Here is a 26226-nt window from a genome sequence, read left to right as displayed (position 1 = left end):
AAACAAATGTAAACAAAAACTTTTTGTTCCAATTGTTAGTAAAATTCAAAGATAAATTCGAATGTAAAATCTCCCCTAAACTTTCTCGGATATTCTTATATAAAACTACGAGGGATGGCAATTCAGGACATAGACAATATTTGTAATCCATTTTTAATTACTTAAACTTTTTATAATAGAATGGAATCTCGTAATAAACCGGGAGTGATCTCCCCTAAACTTTCTCGAATATTCTAATATAACACTACATGGGATGGCAACTCGGAATATAGACATGATTTTTACAAGCTTTTATTTAACTCACTTCCTCTGTCTGTCGCCAGTCGTCAGTCGCCAGTCGTCAGTCGTAAGTCTAGATCGAAACGCTGGAGTGAAAATTCGGACACTTCTACTTGACCGACACGATTCACAGTTGGCACGTGGGTCAAGACATGAAGACAATGCAATCTGAAACTAAATTTGACTTAATTGGATGCCTAATTAATTTTGTATGAATTAATTAAAATTTGGACTACTATTTAAATTACTATAAAGAAAAGCGTGGGTGTCTTCCTTAACATTAGTAAAGGTATCCAATAGGTACTAAAGTGACCCACGCTTTTCTTTATAGTTATTTTAATAGTAGTCTATAATTTATTTTCTACTTTTTAGTGCATTATTACATAAAAGCTTGTTATTAAAACGTTTTTTTATGAATTTTTTTTTGTTTACTTAAACTTTTAAAAATAGAATAAAATCTAGTAGAAAAATGAATTGCGAACCAAGCAAACGCCAAAACAAAATGTGCATAATAGTGCGCAATATTATTAGTACTTTATAAATTTACATGCGTTTTTGAGAAATCGGAAATTGCGTTAATTAGTACTTCCGGTCAACTGAAATTACTCAAAATTTGATAGAAGGTAGAGAATTAGATCTTTTACTTACATGTGAAATTTCATTTATCTATCTGAAATAGTACTCAAGTTATAGGCTTTTGAAAAATTCAAAGTAGAAAAAGTACCAGTTCCGGTTATCGGAAATCGGAAATCGCTCAAAGTTTACACGGATCTACGATTTTGATAAAATACTTATATATGAAATTTCATCAACCTGGCTGTAACGGTACTCAAGTAATCGTGTTTACACAAAGACACACACACACAGACACACAGACAAGATTGCAAATGATGTTTTCCGTATCAGTGAGGTGTAAAACGTCGAGATTTGCAAAACTCTCGATTTTTTTTTTGCACGATTACAATACTTTCTCTATACTTCGTATATACGAGAAAGTAAAAAATATAAAAAATACAAAGGAAGTAATTACTTTATATGATTCGAAGTACAGTCAGATAAAATGGAAAAGAGAAGTATATTATATACATAATAAGATTTAATGTAGAACTATTAAATTAATGACATACTGCTCTCATTGTTTTGAACACAATATTTAATAAACTCATTCATCACTTTTCGTCCTTCATGAGCAGCAAGAAGACCTGCTCTAAGGACGTCTGTTGGACCGTGAAATGTTGGAGGTCAAATGTCGACCTGGCCTCTAATGAAAGCCTGAAGATTTCAGACAAACGGGCAGTCTCTGGAACTTGTAGGTGGTAGTACGAGGGTTGGGCGTTGAAAACCTGAGGATAAACAAACACAAAGTTAGGATAGAATAAAGTTTGTTTGTATGGTCGTTGGACGTTGAAAACCTGAGGATAAACAAACGCAAAGTTAGGATAGAATAAAGTTTGTTTGTATGGTCGTTGGACGTTGAAAACCTGAGGATAAACAAACACAAAGTTAGGATAGAATAAAGTTTGTTTGTATGGTCGTTGGACGTTGAAAATCTGAATTACGACTAACGGAAAATTAGATATGAATCTTTCGGGAGGTATCTTAAACTCGTTCTAAGTGTTCTATATTAAACTGTGTTAGTTGTCCCACGTGCCATTTGTATTAACTCGCATACCGTAGTTCCAGGGATGGATGAGATCAGGAAATCTACCGCAGGCTTCAGTGGAAGGATGGCTCCGTCCTCTTGATGTTTAGCGTGGAGGATGACGGTATAGCCCTGGGCAAATTTGTTCTTCAAGTGCTGCGTGCTGCCCAGACACATCAACCGCCCTCTTTTGAGGATCGCAATTTTCGTGCACAGCGCTTCACACTCCTCCATGCTGAAACATCACGAGATCCGATAACATTCTTACTGTATTCTATGGTTAACATATTCTAATTCTATTAAACTTTGCGATTTTTTTTCAATTTTATTTAGTGATACTTTATTGCATATTTAATGTATTTTAAATATTATTTTACAATAGTACAATGTTATTTACAAGAATATTTATAGAATACCCATCTGAAGTTCTCTGGTCAATTATTGACCTCTCACCTGTGTGAGGTCAGCACCAAGGTTCTCTCCATTGACCTGATCATATGCAGACATTTCCAAAGACTTCTCCTAGAGATGGGGTCCATGCCAGCTGTCGGTTCGTCTAGCATTATAAAGTGGGGGTCACCGATGATGGCTATCCCTATGGACAACTTCCTTTTATTACCGCCACTGAAATAATGAATGGATAAATCATTTCTAAACTTTAAACTTTGTTTTATTACACATGTAAATATTAAACTGAGTAGCCTAGCAAATCCAGCGTTACGTTTGTAACTATAAAACAAATACAACATGTAAAAAAGTAAGAGAAGTGTTTAGCGCGGCTGTTACATTTTTTTACGTTCCAGCAAAATTAAGGACAACTGATGAACGAACTTTTAGAAGTTGGGGGACAAAATAGCATGGCGCATATTCTAACAGACTTGCTAAAAATGTTTTGTTTGAAACGGTTAAGTTAAAGGGATACGCTCCTTACGAAAATCACAAAATTTCTTCTTTTTCGTCATGATGTTTTTTTCACTATTGGATACTTGGTCTATTTTTATATTTAGAAAATAATAAACTTAATGAAAAAAATGTGTTTAAAATATCATTTTTATGACCCTATTAATTAAAAAAATATTATTTTTTCTGAATCCTACAAGCTCTCTACGAAACGTTTTATATTCGTCATCATATTGTATTTGGCAGTATAGTAAAGCTATATTTCTCATGTATTTGGTAAGAGTATTTTAAATCATCTCGAAAACACCCAAAAGCTTACAATTGACTTTACAAATTACACAGATATGTAATTTTCATGACAACTTTATATTACTTTTTGCTGTTTTTCTCAGTTCGTACCTTTTTAATACAACAAAGCCTACTACTTTTTAAAAATTTATTGAACAATGCCAGCCAATTTTTTCATTAATTGTTCTTCATGCAAGAATAAAACGCAAGGGAATTGTGATGGCTTTCATAAAAAAAAATTATTGTTAATAAAGCAGATTATGAAACTTTTGAAAACTAAAATGGGTACACTTTTTTAGATCTTGTAAAATTCTGACTAGTAGCTATTCAAAAAGTTGTCGTGACAAAAGTTTTAATATATAGGCCCTACTGAGATCTAAGCATTTTACATTTGATTGCTTTAAGTGCATACATAAAAAGCCTTAGCATATTTAGTTCCGAAAAATTCAAAAAGGAGGAGTATATTTTGTGTTTCCATGACAACCATGACACTTTTTTGCTGTTTACCTCTTAGTTTCATGTGCCGAAAATGTTTAAGTATTCAAAAGGCTTTACATCTTAAATTGTAAAAAAAAAAAATGGAGCATGTCCCCTGAAGTCGAGATATAACATTTTATAATCCTTAGGTATTTGTTTCCATTAAATAACCGTTCCCCCACCCCTTTCAAGACTGAGGCATTTGGTTCCATTAAATGTAACCCGTCCCCTAAACCGTTAACTTTACCAAAATACTTGTCTAAATTATAATAAAAGTAGACAGAGCTGTTAGTCCCATATGTTTATTGTGTTTAAATTAGTTGATAAATCAAATGCTTGGCAGTCCATTACAGATTGTACAAGATGTACACATCAAATGCTTGTGATTGGGTACCTGTAAGCAGATGTTATTTTATCCTCGTGTGGTCGAAGAGTGATAAAGTCGATAATAATTTCAGTGATTTCATGCAGGCAGTGTTCCCTGACTCCCCTCAACCTGCCGTACAGGTACAGGGTCTCTCGTCCTGTCAACACGTCATGGAGGGCGTCAAACTGGGGGCAGTAACTCATCATAGACTGGACCTGTAACATTAAGGGCAGTAACACATAATAGACTGGACCTGTAATATTAAGGGCAGTAACTCATCATAGACTGGACCTGTAACATTAAGGGCAGTAACTCATCATAGACTGGACCTGTAACATTAAGGGCAGTAACTCATCATAGACTGGACCTGTAACATTAAGGGCAGTAACTCATCATAGACTGGACCTGTAACATTAAGGGCAGTAACTCATCATAGACTGGACCTGTAACATTAAGGGCAGTAACTCATCATAGACTGGACCTGTAACATTAAGGGCAGTAACTCATCATAGACTGGACCTGTAACATTAAGGGCAGTAACTCATCATAGACTGGACCTGTAACATTAAGGGCAGTAACTCATCATAGACTGGACCTGTAACATTAAGGGCAGTAACTCATCATAGACTGGACCTGTAATATTAAGGGCAGTAACTCATCATAGACTGGACCTGTAACATTAAGGGCAGTAACTCATCATAGACTGGACCTGTAACATTAAGGGCAGTAACTCATCATAGACTGGACCTGTAACATTAAGGGCAGTAACTCATCATAGACTGGACCTGTAACATTAAGGGCAGTAACTCATCATAGACTGGACCTGTAACATTAAGGGCAGTAACTCATCATAGACTGGACCTGTAACATTAAGGGCAGTAACTCATCATAGCCTGGACTTGTAACATTAAGGACAGTAACTCATCATAGACTGGACCTGTAACATTAAGGGCAGTAACTCATCATAGACTGGACCTGTAACATTAAGGGCAGTAACTCATCATAGACTGGACCTGTAACATTAAGGGCAGTAACTCATCATAGTCTGGACCTGTAACATTAAGGGCAGTAACTCATCATAGACTGGACCTGTAACATTAAGGGCAGTAACTCATCATAGACTGGACCTGTAACATTAAGGGCAGTAGCTCATCATAGACTGGACCTGTAACATTAAGGGCAGTAACTCATCATATACTGGACCTGTAACATTAAGGGCAGTAACTCATCATAGACTGGACCTGTAACATTAAGGGCAGTAACTCATCATAGACTGGACCTGTAACATTAAGGGCAGTAACGCATCATAGACTGGACCTGTAACATTAAGGGCAGTAACTCATCATAGACTGGACCTGTAACATTAAGGGCAGTAACTCATCATAGACTGGACCTGTAACATTAAGGGCAGTAACTCATCATAGACTGGACCTGTAACATTAAGGGCAGTAACTCATTATAGACTGGACCTGTAACATTAAGGGCAGTAACTCATCATAAACTGGACCTGTAACATTAAGGGCAGTAACTCATCATAGACTGGACCTGTAACATTAAGGGCAGTAACTCATCATAGACTGGACCTGTAACATTAAGGGCAGTAACTCATCATAGACTATTAATATGACTATGAAAACTAGATTACACTTTGATTCTTTGCTAGTTTATTTTCTCCTACTATAACGATGAGATGCCAAGGGCAAAAGTTTCCATTCAAACCTGACGGTCTATGGGGCAAGTGAAGTAGAGTTCACTTATTTCTGTGACCTGGGCATAGGCAGAGATAGTGTGGTCAGCACTATGCCCAGTCGCCTTTACTTTCCCTAACGTGAGTTAGGTACCCATCAGAGTTGGGTGGACTCAGGGACGATCTACTGACTTGAACCAGGATTCGAACTCGAGACTTACGGGTTAGCAGTCCAGCTCTCTACCTCTAGACCACTCCGTCCCATGATGCCAAGAGTCATGTGTGCAAATGTCAAGCGGGTTAGGGGTTTACGATTGGGTCAATTTATCTATGAGATATGGGTTAAAATTTAAGCAAAATCGTCGTCTGGGTGATGGTACAACTTGTAGAAGAAAGGGGAAATTTGAACATTTTACAAGTAAAAACAGAACTCACTTTTTTGAGGTGTGATTTGATATTATAGCCGCCTACGTAAGCCTCTCCTGCAGATAAAGTGATGTCCCCTGTCAACATTTTAAAGATGGTTGTCTTCCCAGCTCCATTCTGTCCCAGCAACCCTAGGCACTCCTTGTCTGGCACCCCAAAGCTAACGGGGTGGACCGCCGTCTTTGTCGAGCCGAAAAGACCACAGTAGACTTTCTTCAGGTCGATCAGAAGAAGGGCGTCTGAAACAGAGAGGAACACATTCATTTTTTAGCGTGGGAAGACATTGTGTTGGGTGTGTGGGAAGACATTGTGTTGGGTGTGTGGGAAGACATTGTGTTGGGTGTGTGGGAAGACATTGTGTTGGGTGGTTGGGAAGACATTGTGTTTGGTGTGTGGTAAGAGATTGTGTTAAGTGTGTGCGAAGACATTGTGTTTGGTGTGTGGTAAGAGATTGTGTTTGGTGTGTGGGAAGACATTGTGTTGGGTGGTTGGGAAGACATTGTGTTTGGTGTGTGGTAAGAGATTGTGTTTGGTGTGTGGGAAGACATTGTGTTGGGTGGTTGGGAAGACATTGTGTTTGGTGTATAGGAAGACATTGTGTTGGGTGTGTGGGAAGACATTGTGTTGGGTGTGTGGGAAGACATTGTGTTGGGTGGTTGGGAAGACATTGTGTTTGGTGTGTGGTAAGAGATTGTGTTAAGTGTGTGCGAAGACATTGTGTTGGCTGTGTGGGAAGACATTGTGTTTGGTGTGTTGGAAGACATTGTGTTAAGTGTGCGGGTAGACATTGTGTTTGGTGTGTGGGAAGACATTGTGTTGGGTGTGTGGGAAGACATTGTGTTGGGTGTGTGGGAAGACATTGTGTTTGGTGTGTGGGAAGAGATTGTGTTAAGTGTGTGCGAAGACATTGTGTTGGCTGTGTGGGAAGACATTGTGTTTGGTGTGTTGGAAGACATTGTGTTAAGTGTGTGGGAAGACATTGTGTTTGGTGTGTGGGAAGACATTGTGTTTGGTGTGTGGGAAGAGATTGTGTTAAGTGTGTGGGAAGACATTGTGTTGGGTGTGTGGGAAGAGATTGTGTTAAGTGTGTGGGAAGACATTGTGTTGGGTGTGTGGGAAGACATTGTATCTGGTGTGTGGGAAAACATTGTTTTTGGTGTGTGGGAAGAGATTGTGTTTGGTGTGTGGGAAGACATTGTGTTGGGTGTGTGGGAAAACATTGTGTTGGGTGTGTGGGAAGACATTGTGTTGGGTGTGTGGGAAGACATTGTGTTTGGTGTGTGGGAAAACATTGTGTTTGGTGTGTGGGAAGACATTGTGTTTGGTGTGTGGGAAGAGATTGCGTTTGGTGTGTAGGAAGACATTGTGTTAAGTGTGCGGGTAGACATTGTGTTAAGTGTGTGGGAAGAGATTGTGTTTGGTGTGTGGGAAGACATTGTGTTTGGTGTGTGGGAAGACATTGTGTTTGGTGTGTGGGAAGAGATTGTGTTTGGTGTGTGGAAAGACATTGTGTTAATTATGTGGGAAGACATTGTGTTGGGTGTGTGGGAAGACATTGTGTTGGGTGTGTGGGAAGACATTGTGTTGGGTGTGTGGGAAGACATTGTGTTGGGTGTGTGGGAAGAGATTGTGTTGGGTGTGTGGGAAGACATTGTGTTGGGTGTGTGGGAAGACATTGTGTTGGGTGTGTGGGAAGAGATTGTGTTGGGTGTGTGGGAAGACATTGTGTTGGGTGTGTGGGAAGACATTGTGTTTGGTGTGTGGTAAGAGATTGTGTTAAGTGTGTGGGAAGACATTGTGTTGGGTGTGTGGGAAGACATTGTGTTAAGTGTGCGGGTAAATGTTATGTTTGGTGTGTGGGAAGACATTGTGTTAATTATGTGGGAAGACATTGTGTTGGGTGTGTGGGAAGACATTGTGTTGGGTGTGTGGGAAGACATTGTGTTAAGTGTGCGGGTAGATGTTATGTTTGGTGTGTGGGAAGAGATTGTGTTGGGTGTGTGGGAAGACATTGTGTTGGGTGTGTGGGAAGACATTGTGTTTAGTGTGTGGGAAGAGATTGTGTTAAGTGTGTGGGAAGACATTGTGTTAAGTGTGTGGGAAGACATTGTGTTAAGTGTGTGGGAAGACATTGTGTTTGGTGTGTGGGAAGAGATTGTGTTTGGTGTGTGGGAAGACATTGTGTTTGGTGTGTGGGAAGACATTGTGTTTGGTGTGTGGGAATACATTGTGTTAAGTGTGTGGGAAGACATTGTGTTTGGTGTGTGGGAAGAGATTGTGTTTTGTGTGTGGAAAGATATCGTGTTTGGTGTGTGGGAAGACATTGTGTTTGGTGTGTGGGAAGACATTGTGTTTGGTGTGTGGGAAGAGATTGTGTTTGGTGTGTGGGAAGACATTGTGTTTGGTGTGTGGGAAGAGATTGTGTTTGGTGTGTGGGAAGACATTGTGTTTGGTGTGTGGGAAGACATTGTGTTTGGTGTGTGGGAAGACATTGTGTTAAGTGTGTGGGAAGACATTGTGTTTGGTGTGTGGGAAGACATTGTGTTAATTATGTGGGAAGACATTGTGTTTGGTGTGTGGGAAGACATTGTGTTGGGTGTGTGGGAAGACATTGTGTTTGGTGTGTGGGAAGAGATTGTGTTTGGTGTGTGGGAAGACATTGTGTTTGGTGTGCGGGAAGACATTGTGTTAAGTGTGTGAGGAGACATTGTGTTGGGTGTGTGGGAAGACATTGTGTTTGGTGTGTGGGAAGACATTGTGTTTGGTGTGTGGGAAGACATTGTGTTAAGTGTGTGGGAAGTCATTGTGTTTGGTGTGTGGGAAGACATTGTGTTTGGTGTGTGGGAAGACATTGTATTGGGTGTGTTGGAAGACAGTGTGTTGGGTGTGTGGGAAGACATTGTGTTAAGTGTGCGGGTAGATGATATGTTTGGTGTGTGGGAAGACATTGTGTTGGGTGTATTGGAAGACATTGTGTTTGGTGTGTGGGAAGACATTGTGTTGGGTGTGTGGGAAGAGATTGTGTTGGGTGTGTGGGAAGACATTGTGTTTGGTGTGTGGGAAGACATTGTGTTTGTTGTATAGGAAGACATTGTGTTGGGTGTGTGGTAAGACATTGTGTTAAGTGTGCGGGTAGACGTTATGTTTGGTGTGTGGGAAGACATTGTGTTTGGTGTGTGGGAAGACATTGTGTTAATTATGTGGGAAGACATTGTGTTGGGTGTGTGGGAAGACATTGTGTTGGGTGTGTGGGAAGAGATTGTGTTGGGTGTGTGGGAAGACATTGTGTTGGGTGTGTGGGAAGACATTGTGTTGGGTGTGTGGGAAGACATTGTGTTGGGTGTGTGGGAAGACATTGTGTTAAGTGTGTGGGAAGACATTGTGTTGGGTGTGTGGGAAGACATTGTGTTTGGTGTGTGGTAAGAGATTGTGTTAAGTGTGTGGGAAGACATTGTGTTGGGTGTGTGGGAAGACATTGTGTTAAGTGTGTGGGAAGAGATTGTGTTTGGTGTGTGGGAAGACATTGTGTTGGGTGTGTGGGAAGACATTGTGTTTGGTGTGTGGGAAGACATTGTGTTTGGTGTGTGGGAAGACATTGTGTTAAGTGTGCGGGTAGATGTTATGTTTGGTGTGTGGGAAGAGATTGTGTTGGGTGTGTGGGAAGACATTGTGTTGGGTGTGTGGGAAGACATTGTGTTTAGTGTGTGGGAAGAGATTGTGTTAAGTGTGTGGGAAGACATTGTGTTAAGTGTGTGGGAAGACATTGTGTTAAGTGTGTGGGAAGACATTGTGTTTGGTGTGTGGGAAGAGATTGTGTTTGGTGTGTGGGAGTACATTGTGTTAAGTGTGTGGGAAGACATTGTGTTTGGTGTGTGGGAAGAGATTGTGTTTGGTGTGTGGAAAGATATCGTGTTTGGTGTGTGGGAAGACATTGTGTTTGGTGTGTGGGAAGACATTGTGTTAAGTGTGTGGGAAGACATTGTGTTTGGTGTGTGGGAAGAGATTGTGTTTGGTGTGTGGGAAGACATTGTGTTGGGTGTGCGGGAAGACATTGTGTTAAGTGTGTGAGGAGACATTGTGTTGGGTGTGTGGGAAGAGATTGTGTTGGGTGTGTGGGAAGACATTGTGTTTGGTGTGTGGGAAGACATTGTGTTTGGTGTGTGGGAAGACATTGTGTTAATTATGTGGGAAGAAATTGTGTTTGGTGTGTGGGAAAACATTGTGTTTGGTGTGTGGGAAGACATTGTGTTTGGTGTGTGGGAAGACATTGTGTTAATTATGTGGGAAGACATTGTGTTGGGTGTGTGGGAAGACATTGTGTTTGGTGTGTGGGAAGACATTGTGTTTGGTGTGTGGGAATACATTGTGTTTGGTGTGTGGGAAGACATTGTGTTTGGTGTGTGGGAAGACATTGTGTTTGGTGTGTGGGAAGACATTGTGTTAATTATGTGGGAAGACATTGTGTTGGGTGTGTGGGAAGACATTGTGTTTGGTGTGTGGGAAGACATTGTGTTAAGTGTGTGGGAAGTCATTGTGTTTGGTGTGTGGGAAGACATTGTGTTTGGTGTGTGGGAAGACATTGTGTTTGGTGTGTGGGAAGACATTGTGTTTGGTGTGTGGGAAGAGATTGTGTTTGGTGTGTAGGAAGACATTGTATTGGGTGTGTGGGAAGACATTGTGTTAAGTGTGCGGGTAGATGTTATGTTTGGTGTGTGGGAAGACATTGTGTTGGGTGTATTGGAAGACATTGTGTTTGGTGTGTGGGAAGACATTGTGTTGGGTGTGTGGGAAGAGATTGTGTTAAGTGTGTGGGAAGACATTGTGTTGGGTGTGTGGGAAGATATTGTGTTTGGTGTGTGGGAAGACATTGTGTTTGGTGTGTGGGAAGACATTGTGTTTGTTGTATAGGAAGACATTGTGTTGGGTGTGTGGTAAGACATTGTGTTAAGTGTGCGGGTAGACGTTATGTTTGGTGTGTGGGAAGACATTGTGTTTGGTGTGTGGGAAGACATTGTGTTGGGTGTGTGGGAAGACATTGTGTTTGGTGTGTGGGAAGACATTGTGTTTGGTGTGTGGGAAGAGATTGTGTTGGGTGTGTGGGAAGACATTATGTTGGGTGTGTGGGAAGACATTGTGTAGGTGTGTAGGAAGACACTGTGTAATCCGTGAGTCGCTTGTATTATGTATTTATAAAACAGATTGTGATGGTGACTATTTATAAGGCCTTACTTTTGAAATGACTATAAACAATAATTAATACCAGGCAAGCTAGACTTTATTTCGTCAGATTTGCAAGCGATAAAGAGAATGTGAAAAAGGGAAAATCTCTCTGCGTTTGATAGAATAACTAGATCTACCTTTGTTGACAAGATCTTCCTTTTTGGATCCATGTACTCTTTTTCGCTCATTACTGACGTCATCGTCTTCTTTTGCCACCGTTTCCTGAGATTTTCCTTTACAGATAAGTGACCCAAGACACGGTATATTGTACCTGTATGAAGTTAGATCAACATAGAGCAACGGTTTTGTCCAGATTATGAATTTCTACCATATTTTGGGGTAGGGCCTACTCAGCTAAAAATTGTAACTGCATATCTTCAAACTCATTTACCGCCCCAAAGTTCCCAAAATTTAGTGTTTTTAACGGACGCAAAATTTGAAATTTCATAATAAATTTGTTTGTCGATCTGCCCTAAACATTTTTAGCTGAGTACCCCAAAATATGGTAGGTTATGAATTGATTGTTTATTGGTCTTAAAATATAACACTTTATGAATAGTGGACATCCTATGAAGACGTTACTTTTTAAAGATGGCCGCCGTTTTCATGGTGTAACCAAAATTTTCCCACCAATTATTGTTAATGGAAAGAAAAAATTGTTTGCTCTCTAGCATTAAAAAATTATTTTTTTATCCCAACCTTATACCCTTAACCGGATGTTTTTGTTCTTTTTATGCATGGTAATATCAAAGCACGCGCTCTCTGATCACCCAAAGCATACTTCTTTCTGTCTTTACAACTGAATATATTCAACTGTCATATTTTTAGGTTTTTTCAATTCATTATCATTGGTTTTCAAAATATTAGCTGTATCAGCAGCCAGTTTTTCAGATTCTCGAGTTCTCTGATTAAACGACATCATAGATAACAAGTCTTTTGGAAGGAATTGCTTATGTAAATAAAAGTTGAAAACGGACTCTTAAAAAAACAAAAATTCATATAAACTAGTAGGACGACCCCCGAAATCCATAGTTATCCAAGGATAACATGTAGTCTAGTATAAACTAATATTTTAGCACGTGAAAAGTCACAAAGGCTACCGTTAAAATATTTTAACTAACCTGAAATAAAAATCAAAACAAATCTTTCCGTCTATGTCGACGTTTAGATATTATGAAAGTAGATTATTAAATAAGATTCGAAGAAGGACTTTAGACAGGATCAACTGGGGCAAACAGAGGTGATGAGAATTAACAACAAACAGAAGCTCCCACTTAGGATACAAGAAACAACTGTTTGAGAGATTGATGGATTCACATATCTAGACAGTAAGCAAGGATGGGGAGCAGATGAGGACATCACAAGCCGCACCAGGCCGTGTATGCTTTCAAAAACAATCCGCTCAATCTGGACGTCGAGAGCACTGTCTACACCACGGGTTCCCAACCTGGGGGTCGCGACCCCCCTGGGGGTCGCGAAGGTCTTTCTGGGGGGTCGCCAACTGGTATACTAAACCTCAGTAATTTGAAACAAAACATAAATATTTAGAAGATTTTTTAAAATTCGGCTTCATTAACATCACTGGAAATGTAATAGAGAAGAAACAAAGCGCACTGTACAAAGTTGTTCTCAGTCACGAATCTATGAAATCTTCAAAACTAAAACTCCATTTGAGACGAGTCATTCGGAACACACCAAAAACATATGGAGTTCTTTCGTCGGCAAGAAGCTAGTTGCAAACGCCAGAGACTTGATCGAACTGGAAGTTTTCACCAACATTAGTGCAAGCATCAAATGAAGTCGCGATAGAAAATGCCAAGCAAAAAAAAAACAATAAGGGAAAATCTCATCAAACGCTGCATGTACGTAAATGTTAAATAACACATTTTTATCGAAATTAAGCTTTCACCATTGTTTGCTTTTCAAGTTGATAAATCAACAGACGTGAGTTCGTGTTCGCAGTTGCTGGTCTATGTCTATATTCATGCGGATGATAGCAAAGAAGAGTTGCTCTTTTGTGAAGATAGCATGGAGAAAATAAATACCATTTTTGAAACTGGATGATTAAAATGGGTTAGAACGGCTATGTGGGTTTGTACGGATGGTGCGCCATCTATGTTTAGCTCAAAATCGGGCTTTCAGAAAGCAGAAAAGATTTAGCTCCCTAACCACTGCCCTAACCAATCGACACCAATAGTCCATTGCTAGTATAAGTCGTAAATTATATAAAATCTGGAGCCTTCAAAGAACTGAGCAAAAACATTGATATAGATCACGAGGTTCTGCTCTTCTACACTGCAGTACGCTGGCTGTCAAACGAAATCTGAAATCAAATTGTTCTTGGAAGTGCAAAGGAAACAAGACTTTTTGGTATACTTAAAACGACATAGAGTGATTGGAGAGAGTTTCATACCTAGCAGATGTGTTCGAACATCAAGATAAGCTTAACCTGAAGCTTTAGGGAAAATGAACGAATATTATAACTTTCCATGATAATCTCGGGGCATTTTTATCAAAGCTGTAAAATCGGTAAAGAAAATAAATCTTGGAAATATTGTAAATTTGAGAAACTCTGCGGTGTGGTAGATGAATCTGATTGTGAGATAATTAAAATTTTGAAAGAAGCGATTTCTGGGCATCTTGAATCTCTTGAAAACGAACTGCATCGCTATTTCTCTGAGCTGAAAAAAGAAGAATCTACATTGACGCATTACCCATTCTCTTCTTCCCTTGATGTTGCCAGCGTTCCCGATGAATTACAAGATTATTATTATCTGATTTACAGAATGATTCCGCGTAAAATGAAAAACTGTATACACAATTTCGGTGTAGTATTCACCATTCATACCCAAACGTAAAATTGATTGACTTTTCGAGAATATATTTTCAACACTATTCTTTGATTAAAAACAAAATTAAGATAATTATAATGACATAGGTTGGCGTTAACAAAAATGGTTGTTAATTAAAAACTTAACCACGAAGGTTTAGTGAATAGTATGCAATTTTAATCATGCTATTAAAATAGTTATCAAGAGTAGTTCATATTGAAAGTCTAATAGAAAATCTTATTTTAGTGCTTATTAATTTTCATACTAATTTCGACTTTTTAATTCTATGGGGGTCGCGGGTCACTTAATTTTTATAAAAGGGGGTCGCCACTCGAAAAAGGTTGGGAACCACTGGTCTACACCTTACAAAACGTGACTGTTCAACAGCAATGTAAAACGTGTTCTTCCATTAGCGTATGCTTGCGTCGCTTGTTGAACATTAAGTGGCCTGAAACGATAACAAATACCGACCTGTGGAGAAAAACTGGGCGAGATCCTGTTGGCAAAGAAATATAAAAGCGCAAATGGATGGGACACACCTTGCGTAAACCAACTATATCAATACCAATAGACAGGTACTAGATTGGAATCCTAAAGGAAAGGGGAAATTAGGTAGGCTAAAACAACCTGATATAAGGTCAGCTGTAGGAGAAGCGGGCGGATGGCGTGGAGCCAACTTGTCATGGAGAGGTGCCGTCCCTATGCTCCACAATGGATCCACATGAATTATGTCGACGGTGATTATAATTAAATAAGAAGACTTGACAAACATGAGATTAGGTGGAATAAAAGTTGATCCAATGAGAAAATTTTTAGGTGGAATAAAAGTTGGTCAATTGAGAAAATTTTTAGGCGGAATAAAAGTTGGTCAATTGAGAAATTTTTTAGGTGGAATAAAAGTTGGTCAATTAAGAAAATGATTCGGGTGGAATAAAAGTTGGTCAATTGAGAAAATGTTACCATATAAATCTGTGGAGCTTGTATTCTATAAACAAAATAAGTATCCACGAAACGGCTGCCTGTCCCAGAAACTTGTAGAAGACTTCAGGCAATATTTGGTTGTTATAATCCATCATTTCGGTGAAGTTCTCTGGGTGAAAGCAAAAAAAAGGAGAATATTTAGTTTAAATGTCATGTGCATCTCCATATAGGTCGGTGGTCAGGGCACTAATCATGTGTGTTGTCAAAGGTTATCGACGTGATCATGTGTGTTGTCAAAGGTTATCGACGTGATCATGTGTGTTGTCAAAGGTTATCGACGTGATCATGTGTGTTGTCAAAGGTTAGCGACGTGACCATGTGTGTTGTTAAAGGTTATCGACGTGACCATGTGTGTTGTTAAAGGTTAGTCCTTAATGAGTTATCCACAGTCTCTATCTGAGATTGCAGGTGTAGCGCTAGTTTTGTAGACATGTTTGTAGCTCAGACGTAAGGTTTGTGATGTGTTAGATTCTATTCATTGATTTATTCCTTTGAAGCCCCAGACATAAACCCCCTGACATAAACCCCCTGACATAAACTCCCTGACACAAACCCCCTGACACAAACCCCCTGACACAAACTCCCTGACACAAACCCCCTGACAAAAACCCCCTGACACAAATCCCCTGACATAAACCCCCTGACATAAACCCCCTGACACAAACCCCCTGACACAACCCCCCTGACACAAACCCCCTGACATAAGCCCACTGACACAAACCCCTTGATATAAACCCACAAACCCCCAATAAAGGTTTATATAAGGAAAAAGCAAAGACCATGAGAACCAAAATAATTAATTTAAAAAAAAAACGGGAAAAAATACCAGTGTTTTATTAAAATTATAATATTAAAAATAGAGATTGTGAGCCATGCCTCGCAAATACTTTATTATGTTGTGCTCATTAAAACTTTTAACAACAGTCAATGTTTGAACGCTGCTATCGAAATTATGTTTTTTCTGTTTTCGTAAACAGTGTCCTGATTGTATGTGTGTTCAATCAACCTTTCGGAGCGATCATTCATTTTTAATAAAGTCAATAAATTTCCAAATGTTTGAGTGGCAACATCCCATATTGGGTTGGAAACTTCTACGCTAGCATCAACGTGTGCATGTTCCACGTATCAAGTGGAAATAAAGGTTGTTTCCGACCTCGACGTTGTGGTTCTATATATAACTAAGGTCACTCCTTGATTTAAAAATAGCATTCTTTTAGGTATAAAATATTTTTTTAGTCGTTAAAATGAAATTAATTACATCCCCCCCCCCCCCCCAGTAGATACGCAAAGATATAAGTGAACAGCTTATAACAACAAACATCCGCATTTAAATTAGTATCAAAACCCGAGACTACACACTGCAACCTCCGCCCTCAAATTGAACTCACAGACTACACACTGCAACCTCCGCCCTCAAATTGAACTCACAGACTACACACTGCAACCTCCGCCCTCAAATTGAACTCACAGACTACACACTGCAACCTCCGCCCTCAAATTGAACTCACAGACTACACACTGCAACCTCCGCCCTCAAATAGAACTCACAGACTACACACTGCAACCTCCGCCCTCAAATTGAACTCACAGACTACACACTGCAACCTCCGCCCTCAAATTGATCTCACAGACTACACACTGCAACCTCCATCCTCAAATTGAACTCACAGACTACACACTGCAACCTCCGCCCTCAAATTGAACTCACAGACTACACACTGTAACCTCCGCCCTCAAATTGAACTCACAGACTACACACTGCAACCTCCGTCCTCAAATTGAACTCACAGACTACACACTGCAACCTCCGCCCTCAAATTGAACTCACAGACTACACACTGCAACCATCCTCCCATAATTGTCACCATAGACGTACTTGCAATCTTTGAATTGACTCCCAGTACTGTCGTTAGAATGACGGACAGCGAGTAACTTGGAGAAATGTAGCCGAAGGCCAGATCGAGATAGAAGTACATGCCAGTCAATGTGACTCCCATCATTTTAAGCATACCAATAATAAGGCCGATAACCACACCTGAAATAGAAACAGGACTATGAGCAAGCAAAATTTATAAGTGAATGGTAGACTAAGGCATGTTCATTTGATGCTAGTTCACATAATGGCATTAGCTGTAATAAAACATTCATGTTCATTTGGTGCTAGTTCACATAATGGGATTAGCTGTAATAAAACATTCATGTTCATTTGGTGCTAGTTCACATAACGATATAAGCATTAACCAGATGGACATGCCAGAAATTCAGCCAAAATAAATCCCTGACCCATCATCATACATATAAATTTGACCTGACCAGTGCAAACTTTAATAGAATTTGTCAAACGGTCATTATCTAAATCCATGCAATAATGCTCTCTGTTGCATATCTCATATTGAAAAAAAAGTAATATCGATAGCTATAAGCTGACAAAACACTAAACAGAAATCCACATGAACCTATAATATCAACAGCTATAAGTTGAAAAAACTAAGAACATATCCACATGAACTAAGAGAAACAGTAACTTACCGATGACGACGTTGGTGATGCTAAGAGAAACAATAACTTACCGATGACGACGTTGGCGATGAGAAGGACCACGATACCTCGGGATGGGGAGGAGAAAATATTCTGCACGAGGTATAGGAAGGGAAACGTGGTGCAGCCAAAGCAGAGAAACCCGATCAACAGCACCAACCAGCGGTCGTTGTCTATGAAGGTTTTTGGGTTCAATGTCAGCAGGCACAGCGTGAGTACTATCAAGAGCAGCATGACCAGGAAGTCTATGACAAACGTCCCTAACCAATAGGCAATAGGGTGGACGCCGCTCAGTGTTTGGAGGTGTTTGGCACCAGTCTATAGGGTGACAGGACAAATGATCTCAGACAAATGATCTCAGACAAATGATCTCAGACAAATGATCTCAGACAAATGATCTCAGACAAATGATCTCAGACAAATGTCCTGATATCTTTTGTCCGTGACATCATTTGTCCTGAGATCATTTGTCCGAGAGATATTTTGTCTCAGATATTTTGTCTGAGATCATTTGTCCTGAGATCATTTGTCACGAAACCGTTTAAAGATGAATATAAAACTTTGGCGCCAGTCTAAAGATGAAAATAAAATTCTTCGATTGGAAAGGATTACTGTTTGCTAGATCATGTTAAAATACATCACACAAGACGATACAAAAACCATGAGACACACAAGACACAAGGATGGAGGCAGAAAACACGAGAAACAAGACTGAAGACAGAAAACATGAGACACACAAGACACAAGGATGGAGGCAGAAAACATCAGACACAAGTATGGAGACAGAAAACACGAGAAACAAGACTGAAGACAGAAAACATGAGACACACAAGACACAAGGATGGAGGCAGAAAACATCAGACACAAGTATGGAGACAGAAAACACGAGAAACAAGACTGAAGACAGAAAACATGAGACACACAAGACACAAGGATGGAGGCAGAAAACACGAGAAACAAGACTGAAGACAGAAAACATGAGACACACATGACACAAGGATGGCGGCAGAAAACATCAGACACAAGACTGGAGACAGAAAACACGAGAAACAAGACTGAAGACAGAAAACATGAGACACACAAGACACAAGGATGGAGGCAGAAAACACGAGAAACAAGAATGAAGACAGAAAACATGAGACACACAAGACACAAGTATGGAGGCAGAAAACACGAGAAACAAGACTGAAGACAGAAAACATGAGACACACAAGACACAAGTATGGAGACAGAAAACACGAGAAACAAGACTGAAGACAGAAAACATGAGACACACAAGACACAAGGATGGAGGCAGAAAACATCAGACACAAGTATGGAGACAGAAAACACGAGAAACAAGACTGAAGACAGAAAACATGAGACACACAAGACACAAGGATGGCGGCAGAAAACATCAGACACAAGACTGGAGACAGAAAACACGAGAAACAAGACTGAAGACAGAAAACATGAGACACACAAGACACAAGGATGGAGGCAGAAAACACGAGAAACAAGACTGAAGACAGAAAACATGAGACACACAAGACACAAGTATGGAGGCAGAAAACACGAGAAACAAGACTGAAGACAGAAAACATGAGACACACAAGACACAAGGATGGAGGCAGAAAACACGAGAAACAAGACTGAAGACAGAAAACATGAGACACACAAGACACAAGGATGGAGGCAGAAAACATCAGACACAAGTATGGAGACAGAAAACACGAGAAACAAGGATGGAGACAGAAAACATGAGACACACAAGACACAAGGATGGAGGCAGAAAACACGAGAAACAAGACTGAAGACAGAAAACATGAGACACACAAGACACAAGGATGGAGGCAGAAAACATCAGACACAAGTATGGAGACAGAAAACACGAGAAACAAGACTGAAGACAGAAAACATGAGACACACAAGACACAAGGATGGAGGCAGAAAACATCAGACACAAGACAGACTGATGACAGAAAACATGAGCCACAAGACTGGAGACAGACAAAGGCATAACAAGTCGGATAACACAGACAGGTACAATGGAACTGAAGAAGACAGTAGACCAATAGCATAAAGCAAAACACGAGAGACCCAAGACACAAATCACGAGACGGAGGACAAGACATGAAAATAGACAGAAGACAAAAGACCGATGACTCAATTGAGAAAACAAATCGCGAGACAGAAGATATGAGATAGAAGACAAGATGGTTGTGATTAAGAACTGAAGCATCTTGTGTCTTGAAAATAAAGCGATTATCACACAAAACCCGTGAAACGAAAATTGTAATATTGGTAAATAGGAAGAGTGTAGCATATTAGTTCATGTAAATAGGAAGAGTTTAGCATATTAGTTCATGTAAATAGGAAGAGTGTAGCATATTAGTTCATGTAAATAGGAAGAGTGTAGCATATTAGTTCATGTAAAATGGAAAAGTGTAGCATATTAGTTCATGTAAATAGGAAGAATGTAGCATATTAGTTCATGTAAATAGGAAGAGTTTAGCATATTAGTTCATGCAAATAGGAAGAGTTTAGCATATTAGTTCATGTAAACAGGAAGAGTTTAGCATATTAGTTCATGTAAACAGGAAGAGTTTAGCATATTAGTTCAGTTGAATGTGTACTCACTGCCCGTTCTACAATGAGGCTGTAGATAAACACAACAGGAACAAGAGCCATTGCAAAGTTCAAGGCCATAAAAGTTTTGAGCGACTCTTCATTAGCTAGGTCTGATGAGAAGTACCTCAGTCCAGATTGGACGGAGAATTCCTCTCCCAGCACTCTCTTTACCTCGGCGTTCAGCATTAGCTGCACCTGAAATAGGTCACAACATTAACTTTAAGTAAGTTGAAACATTAAGTAGGTCAAAACATTAAGTAGGTCAACTAATTAAGGGAATTTGCTCAATTTTTAAATATTTTTTCCTCTGTAACATCTAAAGCATTTTAATTGCTTTCCCCAAATTTGGCACTTGAAAGAAATGATTAATAAACCGAGAGTAATTTCCCCTAAACTTTTTCGAATATTCTTATATAACACTACGTAATTTTTACAAGCTTTTCTTTAACTTGCATCATCGTCAATCTGTCGACAGTCTGTCGTCATAGATTGAAACGCCCAAGCGAAATTTCGGGCACTTCTAACTGACAGATTCGTTTCAAAGTTGGCAAGTGAGTCAAGAAATAAAGACAATGCAATCTGACATTAAATTTGACTTAATTGGATACCTAATTATTTTTTAATGAATGAATTAAAATTTTGTCTAAATTAGTAGGCAGTCTCATCCAACTATTCCGCACGTTATACGCGCTTTATCATGATTATTATGTGAGCAATAGATTTTAGTCATGAAAATCTATTTTTAAAAATAAATTTTAAAGTAGGCCTACTTAAAAAAAATTCATAAAAGACGTTTTAGTAACAAGCTTTTATGTAGCAATGCACTAAAAAGTAGAAAATAATTTTTTTTAAATATATAATTAAATACTCTACTCAGTGGCGGAACTAGAAAAAAAGGGCAACCCCGCAAAATTTTTTTTAGGCCCCCATATATATATATATATATATATATATATATATATATATATATATATATATATATATATATATATATATATATATATATATATATATATATATATATATATATATATATATATATATATATATATATATATATATATATATATATATATATATATATATATATATATATATACAAACATATAAATACGAACATATGATACTCATTACTGGCCTGTTCGGGTTTTGAGACAAAAAAATTTCAATCAAAACAAATTACAAGATCATGTCATGTGTGTAAGTGCGTTAGTCAGTTTGTTTTGTGAAAATTAGTTTTATTTTAACTCTGCTATAAGACTTCACTCTAGTCGGTTAAAGAATATAAAACATGAAAGCTTTGTAAAAGTAATGGTGTCTCGTGTTATGTTTTTTTTTTTTGTATTTATATTATTAATTTTAAATTCGTTTCCTTTTTGTACAATATCATTCTTTAGTCAATACTTATGATGAATAATAATTAAGAGAAGTAATTCCTTTTTAATTTGTTTAACACAAATATATTAAAAGGAGCTTATGAGCACCACTATTTAACTATTTAAAAAAGGGAAATAAGTCATGGAAGTGGTTTGAACGTTTGCTTATCTTTGATAAGTTTGATTGTAGGAGAAAGAGGACTCGGCTTTCACTGTGGTTTAAAAACAAAGGGAAAAAGAATATACATGAGCCTGGGGTGGTATAGAATAAAGATAATCCAACCGCAGCTACGGTAATCTTTTTGCAAAACAACCATCAAGTAAAAAATGCTAAAAAATTATTTTTTTTAACTATAAAAAAATATTATGGTCGGCTGTGGGCCCCTAAATGGCGTGGGCCCCCCCGCATTGCGGGGTCTGGCGGCACTGTAGTTCCGCCCCTGACTCTACTAATTTAATAATTTTAAAGACCATCTAGTTTAGAGTCCACAGGGAAGTCTATGAGTTTTAGACACGACTTATGCAAGTTCCAAATGTCAAAGGTCACGTATGAATTAAGCTCATTTGAGCTTAAGCTTTTTTAATATTAGTGTAAATTTTATTTAAGTGCGGAAAGTAAATGCATCAATAATTAATTGAGTAGTAATTGTTAAAAGTTAGCTAAATAGACAGGTAATAAAGGGGTTATAAAATAATTACTCGAATCAGTAGCTAAATAGACAGGGGCGATAAGGGGTCATCCATAAATGACGTCACTCTTTTTTTGACGATTTTTTATCTTTCCCCATCCCCTCCGTCACACATCGTCATGAAAGCCAGACCCCACTCCCAAAATGACGTCACACCTCAGCCTACAACCACCCCCCCCCCCCCCCCCCTCAAAACAGCAAATGAATTTTTTTTTAAATACGATATTTTTTCCAAAATCGTGTCTGAACTCTGTCAACATAGAGTATTGTAATCAATTCCTATTACAATTTATCAAAACAGTTTTCCAAAACGCGAAATAACGGCTAAAATTCGTTTTCTAACATTGCTTTCTTATAATGCAAAAGTGTGACATCACACCATCTGACCCCCTCCCCCTCATCACACACCGTCACAAAATTACTGACCCCCCTCCCTAACCCCCCTTCATCCCTACAACTGTGACGTCGTTTATGGACGACCCGTAAGCCGAAAACGTACCGCTATTCCCGGCGCATGCCTGATCCGACCATTGAAATACAGATGTACAAAGTCGTGCTGTTCAAACACCACACCCAGCACCATTTTATCATACTTTTCTTTTCCATTCGCTTTCAGCCACCTCAAAAAGTACTCGTTTGGGTCCAACTGGGTAAAGTTAAGACAAACACACATCAATTTAGATAACTAAACATCAATCAATACACGATTAGATGTAGTCTCATAAACATCAACCATTACCCACCTAAAGTAGTTAGATTAACATACATCACTATACAACTAAACGAAATTTGATAAATAAATATTTAACTTATTTGGTTTATTAAAAACTTTGGTGGCTCAAATGTGTAACAGAATTTATAACTGACAAACTCTTTTAAAAAAACAAAATTAATTTATTGTTTAAGCTAGCGTATTAAAACGACAATTATCTGACCCTTGATTTAAAGACCCAATGAATAGTTAGAAGTGATAATTATCTGACCCTTGATTTAAAGACCCAATCAATAGTTAGAAGTGATAATTATCTGACGCTTGATTTAAAGACCCAATCAATAGTTAGAAGTGATAATTATCTGACCCTTGATTTAAAGACCCAATCAATAGAAGTGATAATTATCTCTGCCTTGATTTAAAGACCCAATCAATAGTTAGAAGTGATAATTATCTGACGCTTGATTTAAAGACCCAATCAATAGTTAGAAGTGATAATTATCTGACCCTTGATTTAAAGACCCAATCAATAGAAGTGATAATTATCTCTGCCTTGATTTAAAGACCCAATCAATAGTTAGAAGTGATAATTATCTGACCCTTGATTTAAAGACCCAATCAATAGTTAGAAGTGATATCCGACCCTTGATTTAAAGACCCAATCAATAGTTAGAAGTGATAATTATCTGACCCTTGATTTAAAGACCCAATCAATAGAAGTGTTAATTATCTCACCCTTGATTTAAAGACCCAATCAATAGAAGTGATAATTATCCGACCCTTGATTTAAAGACCCAATCAATAGTTAGAAGTGATAATTATCTGACGCTTGATTTAAAGACCCAATCAATAGAAGTGATAATTATCTTTGCCTTGATTTAAAGACCCAATCAATAGTTAGAAGTGATAATTATCTCAGCCTTGATTTAAAGACCCAATCAATAGTTAGAAGTGATATCCGACCCTTGATTTAAAGACCCAATCAATAGTTAGAAGTGATAATTATCTCACCCTTGATTTAAAGACCCAATCAATAGTTAGAAGTGATAATTATCTGACCCTTGATTTAAAGACCCAATCAATAGAAGTGATAATTATCTCTGCCTTGATTTAAAGACCCAATCAATAGTTAGAAGTGATAATTATCTGACCCTTGATTTAAAGACCCAATCAATAGTTAGAAGTGATAATTATCTGACCCTTGATTTAAAGACCCAATCAATAGAAGTGATAATTATCTCTGCCTTGATTTAAAGACCCAATCAATAGTTAGAAGTGATATCCGACCCTTGATTTAAAGACCCAATCAATAGTTAGAAGTGATAATTATCTGACCCTTGATTTAAAGACCCAATCAATAGAAGTGTTAATTATCTCACCCTTGATTTAAAGACCCAATCAATAGAAGTGATAATTATCCGACCCTTGATTTAAAGACCCAATCAATAGTTAGAAGTGATAATTATCTGACCCTTGATTTAAAGACCCAATCAATAGAAGTGATAATTATCTCACCCTTGATTTAAAGATTTTTATTTAGTTTTAACTAATTGTTAGATAATTGCTTAATTAGTGAATATTTTACAAGAAGTGTTTTTCCCCTCTGTATGTGTATGTGTGAATTTGATATCTTTAGTTTTGACTCCTTGGATTAAGCCTATGCATGTTATGTTTAGGTCATCTTTTGACAACAGTGTTTTTTCTTCAAAAAATTACTTTTTGGTTTATTCGTGTTTAGTGCCCGTATTACATTCACCTCGGCCGTCAACATGTAAGATTAATGTGTCGTGAACATGTAAGATTAATGTGTCGTGAACATGTAAGATTACTGTGTCGTGAACATGTACGATTAATGTGTCGTGAACATGTAAGATTAATGTGTCGTGAACATGTAAGATTACTGTGTAGTGAACATGTAAGATTACTGTGTAGTGAACATGTAAGATTACTGTGTAGTGAACATGTAAGATTACTGTGTCGTGAACATGTAAGATTACTGTGTAGTGAACATGTAAGATTACCGTGTCGTGAACATGTAAGATTACCGTGTCGTGAACATGTAAGATTACTGTGTCGTGAACATGTAAGATTACTGTGTCGTGAACATGTAAGATTACTGTGTCGTGAACATGTAAGATTACTGTGTCGTGAACATGTAAGATTACCGTGTCGTGAACATGTAAGATTACCGTGTCGTGAACATGTAAGATTACTGTGTCGTGAACATGTAAGATTACTGTGTCGTGAACATGTAAGATTACTGTGCAGTGAACATGTAAGATTACCGTGTCGTGTACAGGGAACTCAGAAGATGGCAACTGTTTCTTGAATTCTTTCACCAGTTCTTGGTTTGTCTGTTCGTTCGACTCAATAGGCGTGATAACGTTGGTCAAATGTTCAGCGCTGAATACCATAGGTTCCATGGAGGTTTCGGTTTTGCTTTTGTCTGAGTAAATCCCCATGCCGAGGATGATGGAGGGTAAGGCAATTAAAACAAGAGAGGAGATCAGGTTCCGTCTGAACAGGACCCACTTTTTGATGACGATCCCCCGCAGCTGTTGGCCGAAGACCCCAAGCTTTGAACCACTTTTACACACGTGAAACATCTTGAAGATTTTGTCTAGAACAGTGAAGACAATACATACATGCACATTATATAAATGTGTATAACTTGACCAAATACATGCACATTATATAAATGTGTATAACTTGACCAAATACATGCACATTATATAAATGTATATAACTTGACCAAATACATGCACATTATATAAATGTGTATAACTTGACCAAGGATCGTGTATATTGCCAGCTACTTATATTACAAAATGAACAACTTGATGACATGCAGCAACAATACACTAAACATTCTAAAATGATGCTAGCACAATTAAAAAAAAAAGAAAACTTAGGAAATTCAGGGACAGATGTGTAAGCAGATCTTATATCTAATAAATATTTAGGCAATATGACCCACCCCCACAAACCTGTCTGTTGTTACCCACCCCACCCCCACAAACCTGTCTGTTGCTGCCCACCCCACCCCCACAAACCTGTCTGTTGCTGCCCACCCCACCCCCACAAACCTGTCTGTTGTTACCCACCCCACCCCCACAAACATGTCTGTTGTTACCCACCCCACCCCCACAAACCTGTCTGTTGTTACCCACCCCACCCCCACAAACCTGTCTGTTGTTACCCAC

General features: G+C 38.4%; 1 protein-coding gene across 1 annotated transcript in view; it reads right to left on the bottom strand.

Annotated features, from left to right (window-relative positions):
- Positions 1-1397: 1397 nt before the first annotated feature.
- The window catches only part of LOC131930278 (retinal-specific phospholipid-transporting ATPase ABCA4), a 42146-nt gene continuing 17317 nt past the window's right edge, over positions 1398-26226 (bottom strand). The window contains exons 17-28 of the mRNA XM_059286694.1: positions 25309-25643; positions 22811-22957; positions 20256-20441; positions 17669-17954; positions 16975-17133; positions 15078-15207; positions 11424-11557; positions 6076-6305; positions 3981-4168; positions 2375-2545; positions 1952-2156; positions 1398-1622 (exon numbers count right to left, since the gene is read on the bottom strand). Coding sequence (XP_059142677.1) covers positions 1449-1622; positions 1952-2156; positions 2375-2545; positions 3981-4168; positions 6076-6305; positions 11424-11557; positions 15078-15207; positions 16975-17133; positions 17669-17954; positions 20256-20441; positions 22811-22957; positions 25309-25643 — 2345 coding nt within the window. The 3' untranslated portion in view covers positions 1398-1448. The remainder of the gene's footprint in view (positions 1623-1951; positions 2157-2374; positions 2546-3980; positions 4169-6075; positions 6306-11423; positions 11558-15077; positions 15208-16974; positions 17134-17668; positions 17955-20255; positions 20442-22810; positions 22958-25308; positions 25644-26226) is intronic.

This window comes from Physella acuta, unplaced genomic scaffold (assembly GCF_028476545.2).
Source record: "Physella acuta isolate Inbredline_101_S28 unplaced genomic scaffold, ASM2847654v3 ptg000098l, whole genome shotgun sequence".
Lineage (NCBI taxonomy): Eukaryota > Metazoa > Mollusca > Gastropoda > Physidae > Physella > Physella acuta.
The sequence above is the reverse complement of the archived record's forward strand: the minus strand, read 5'-3'. Positions and strand labels throughout refer to the sequence as shown.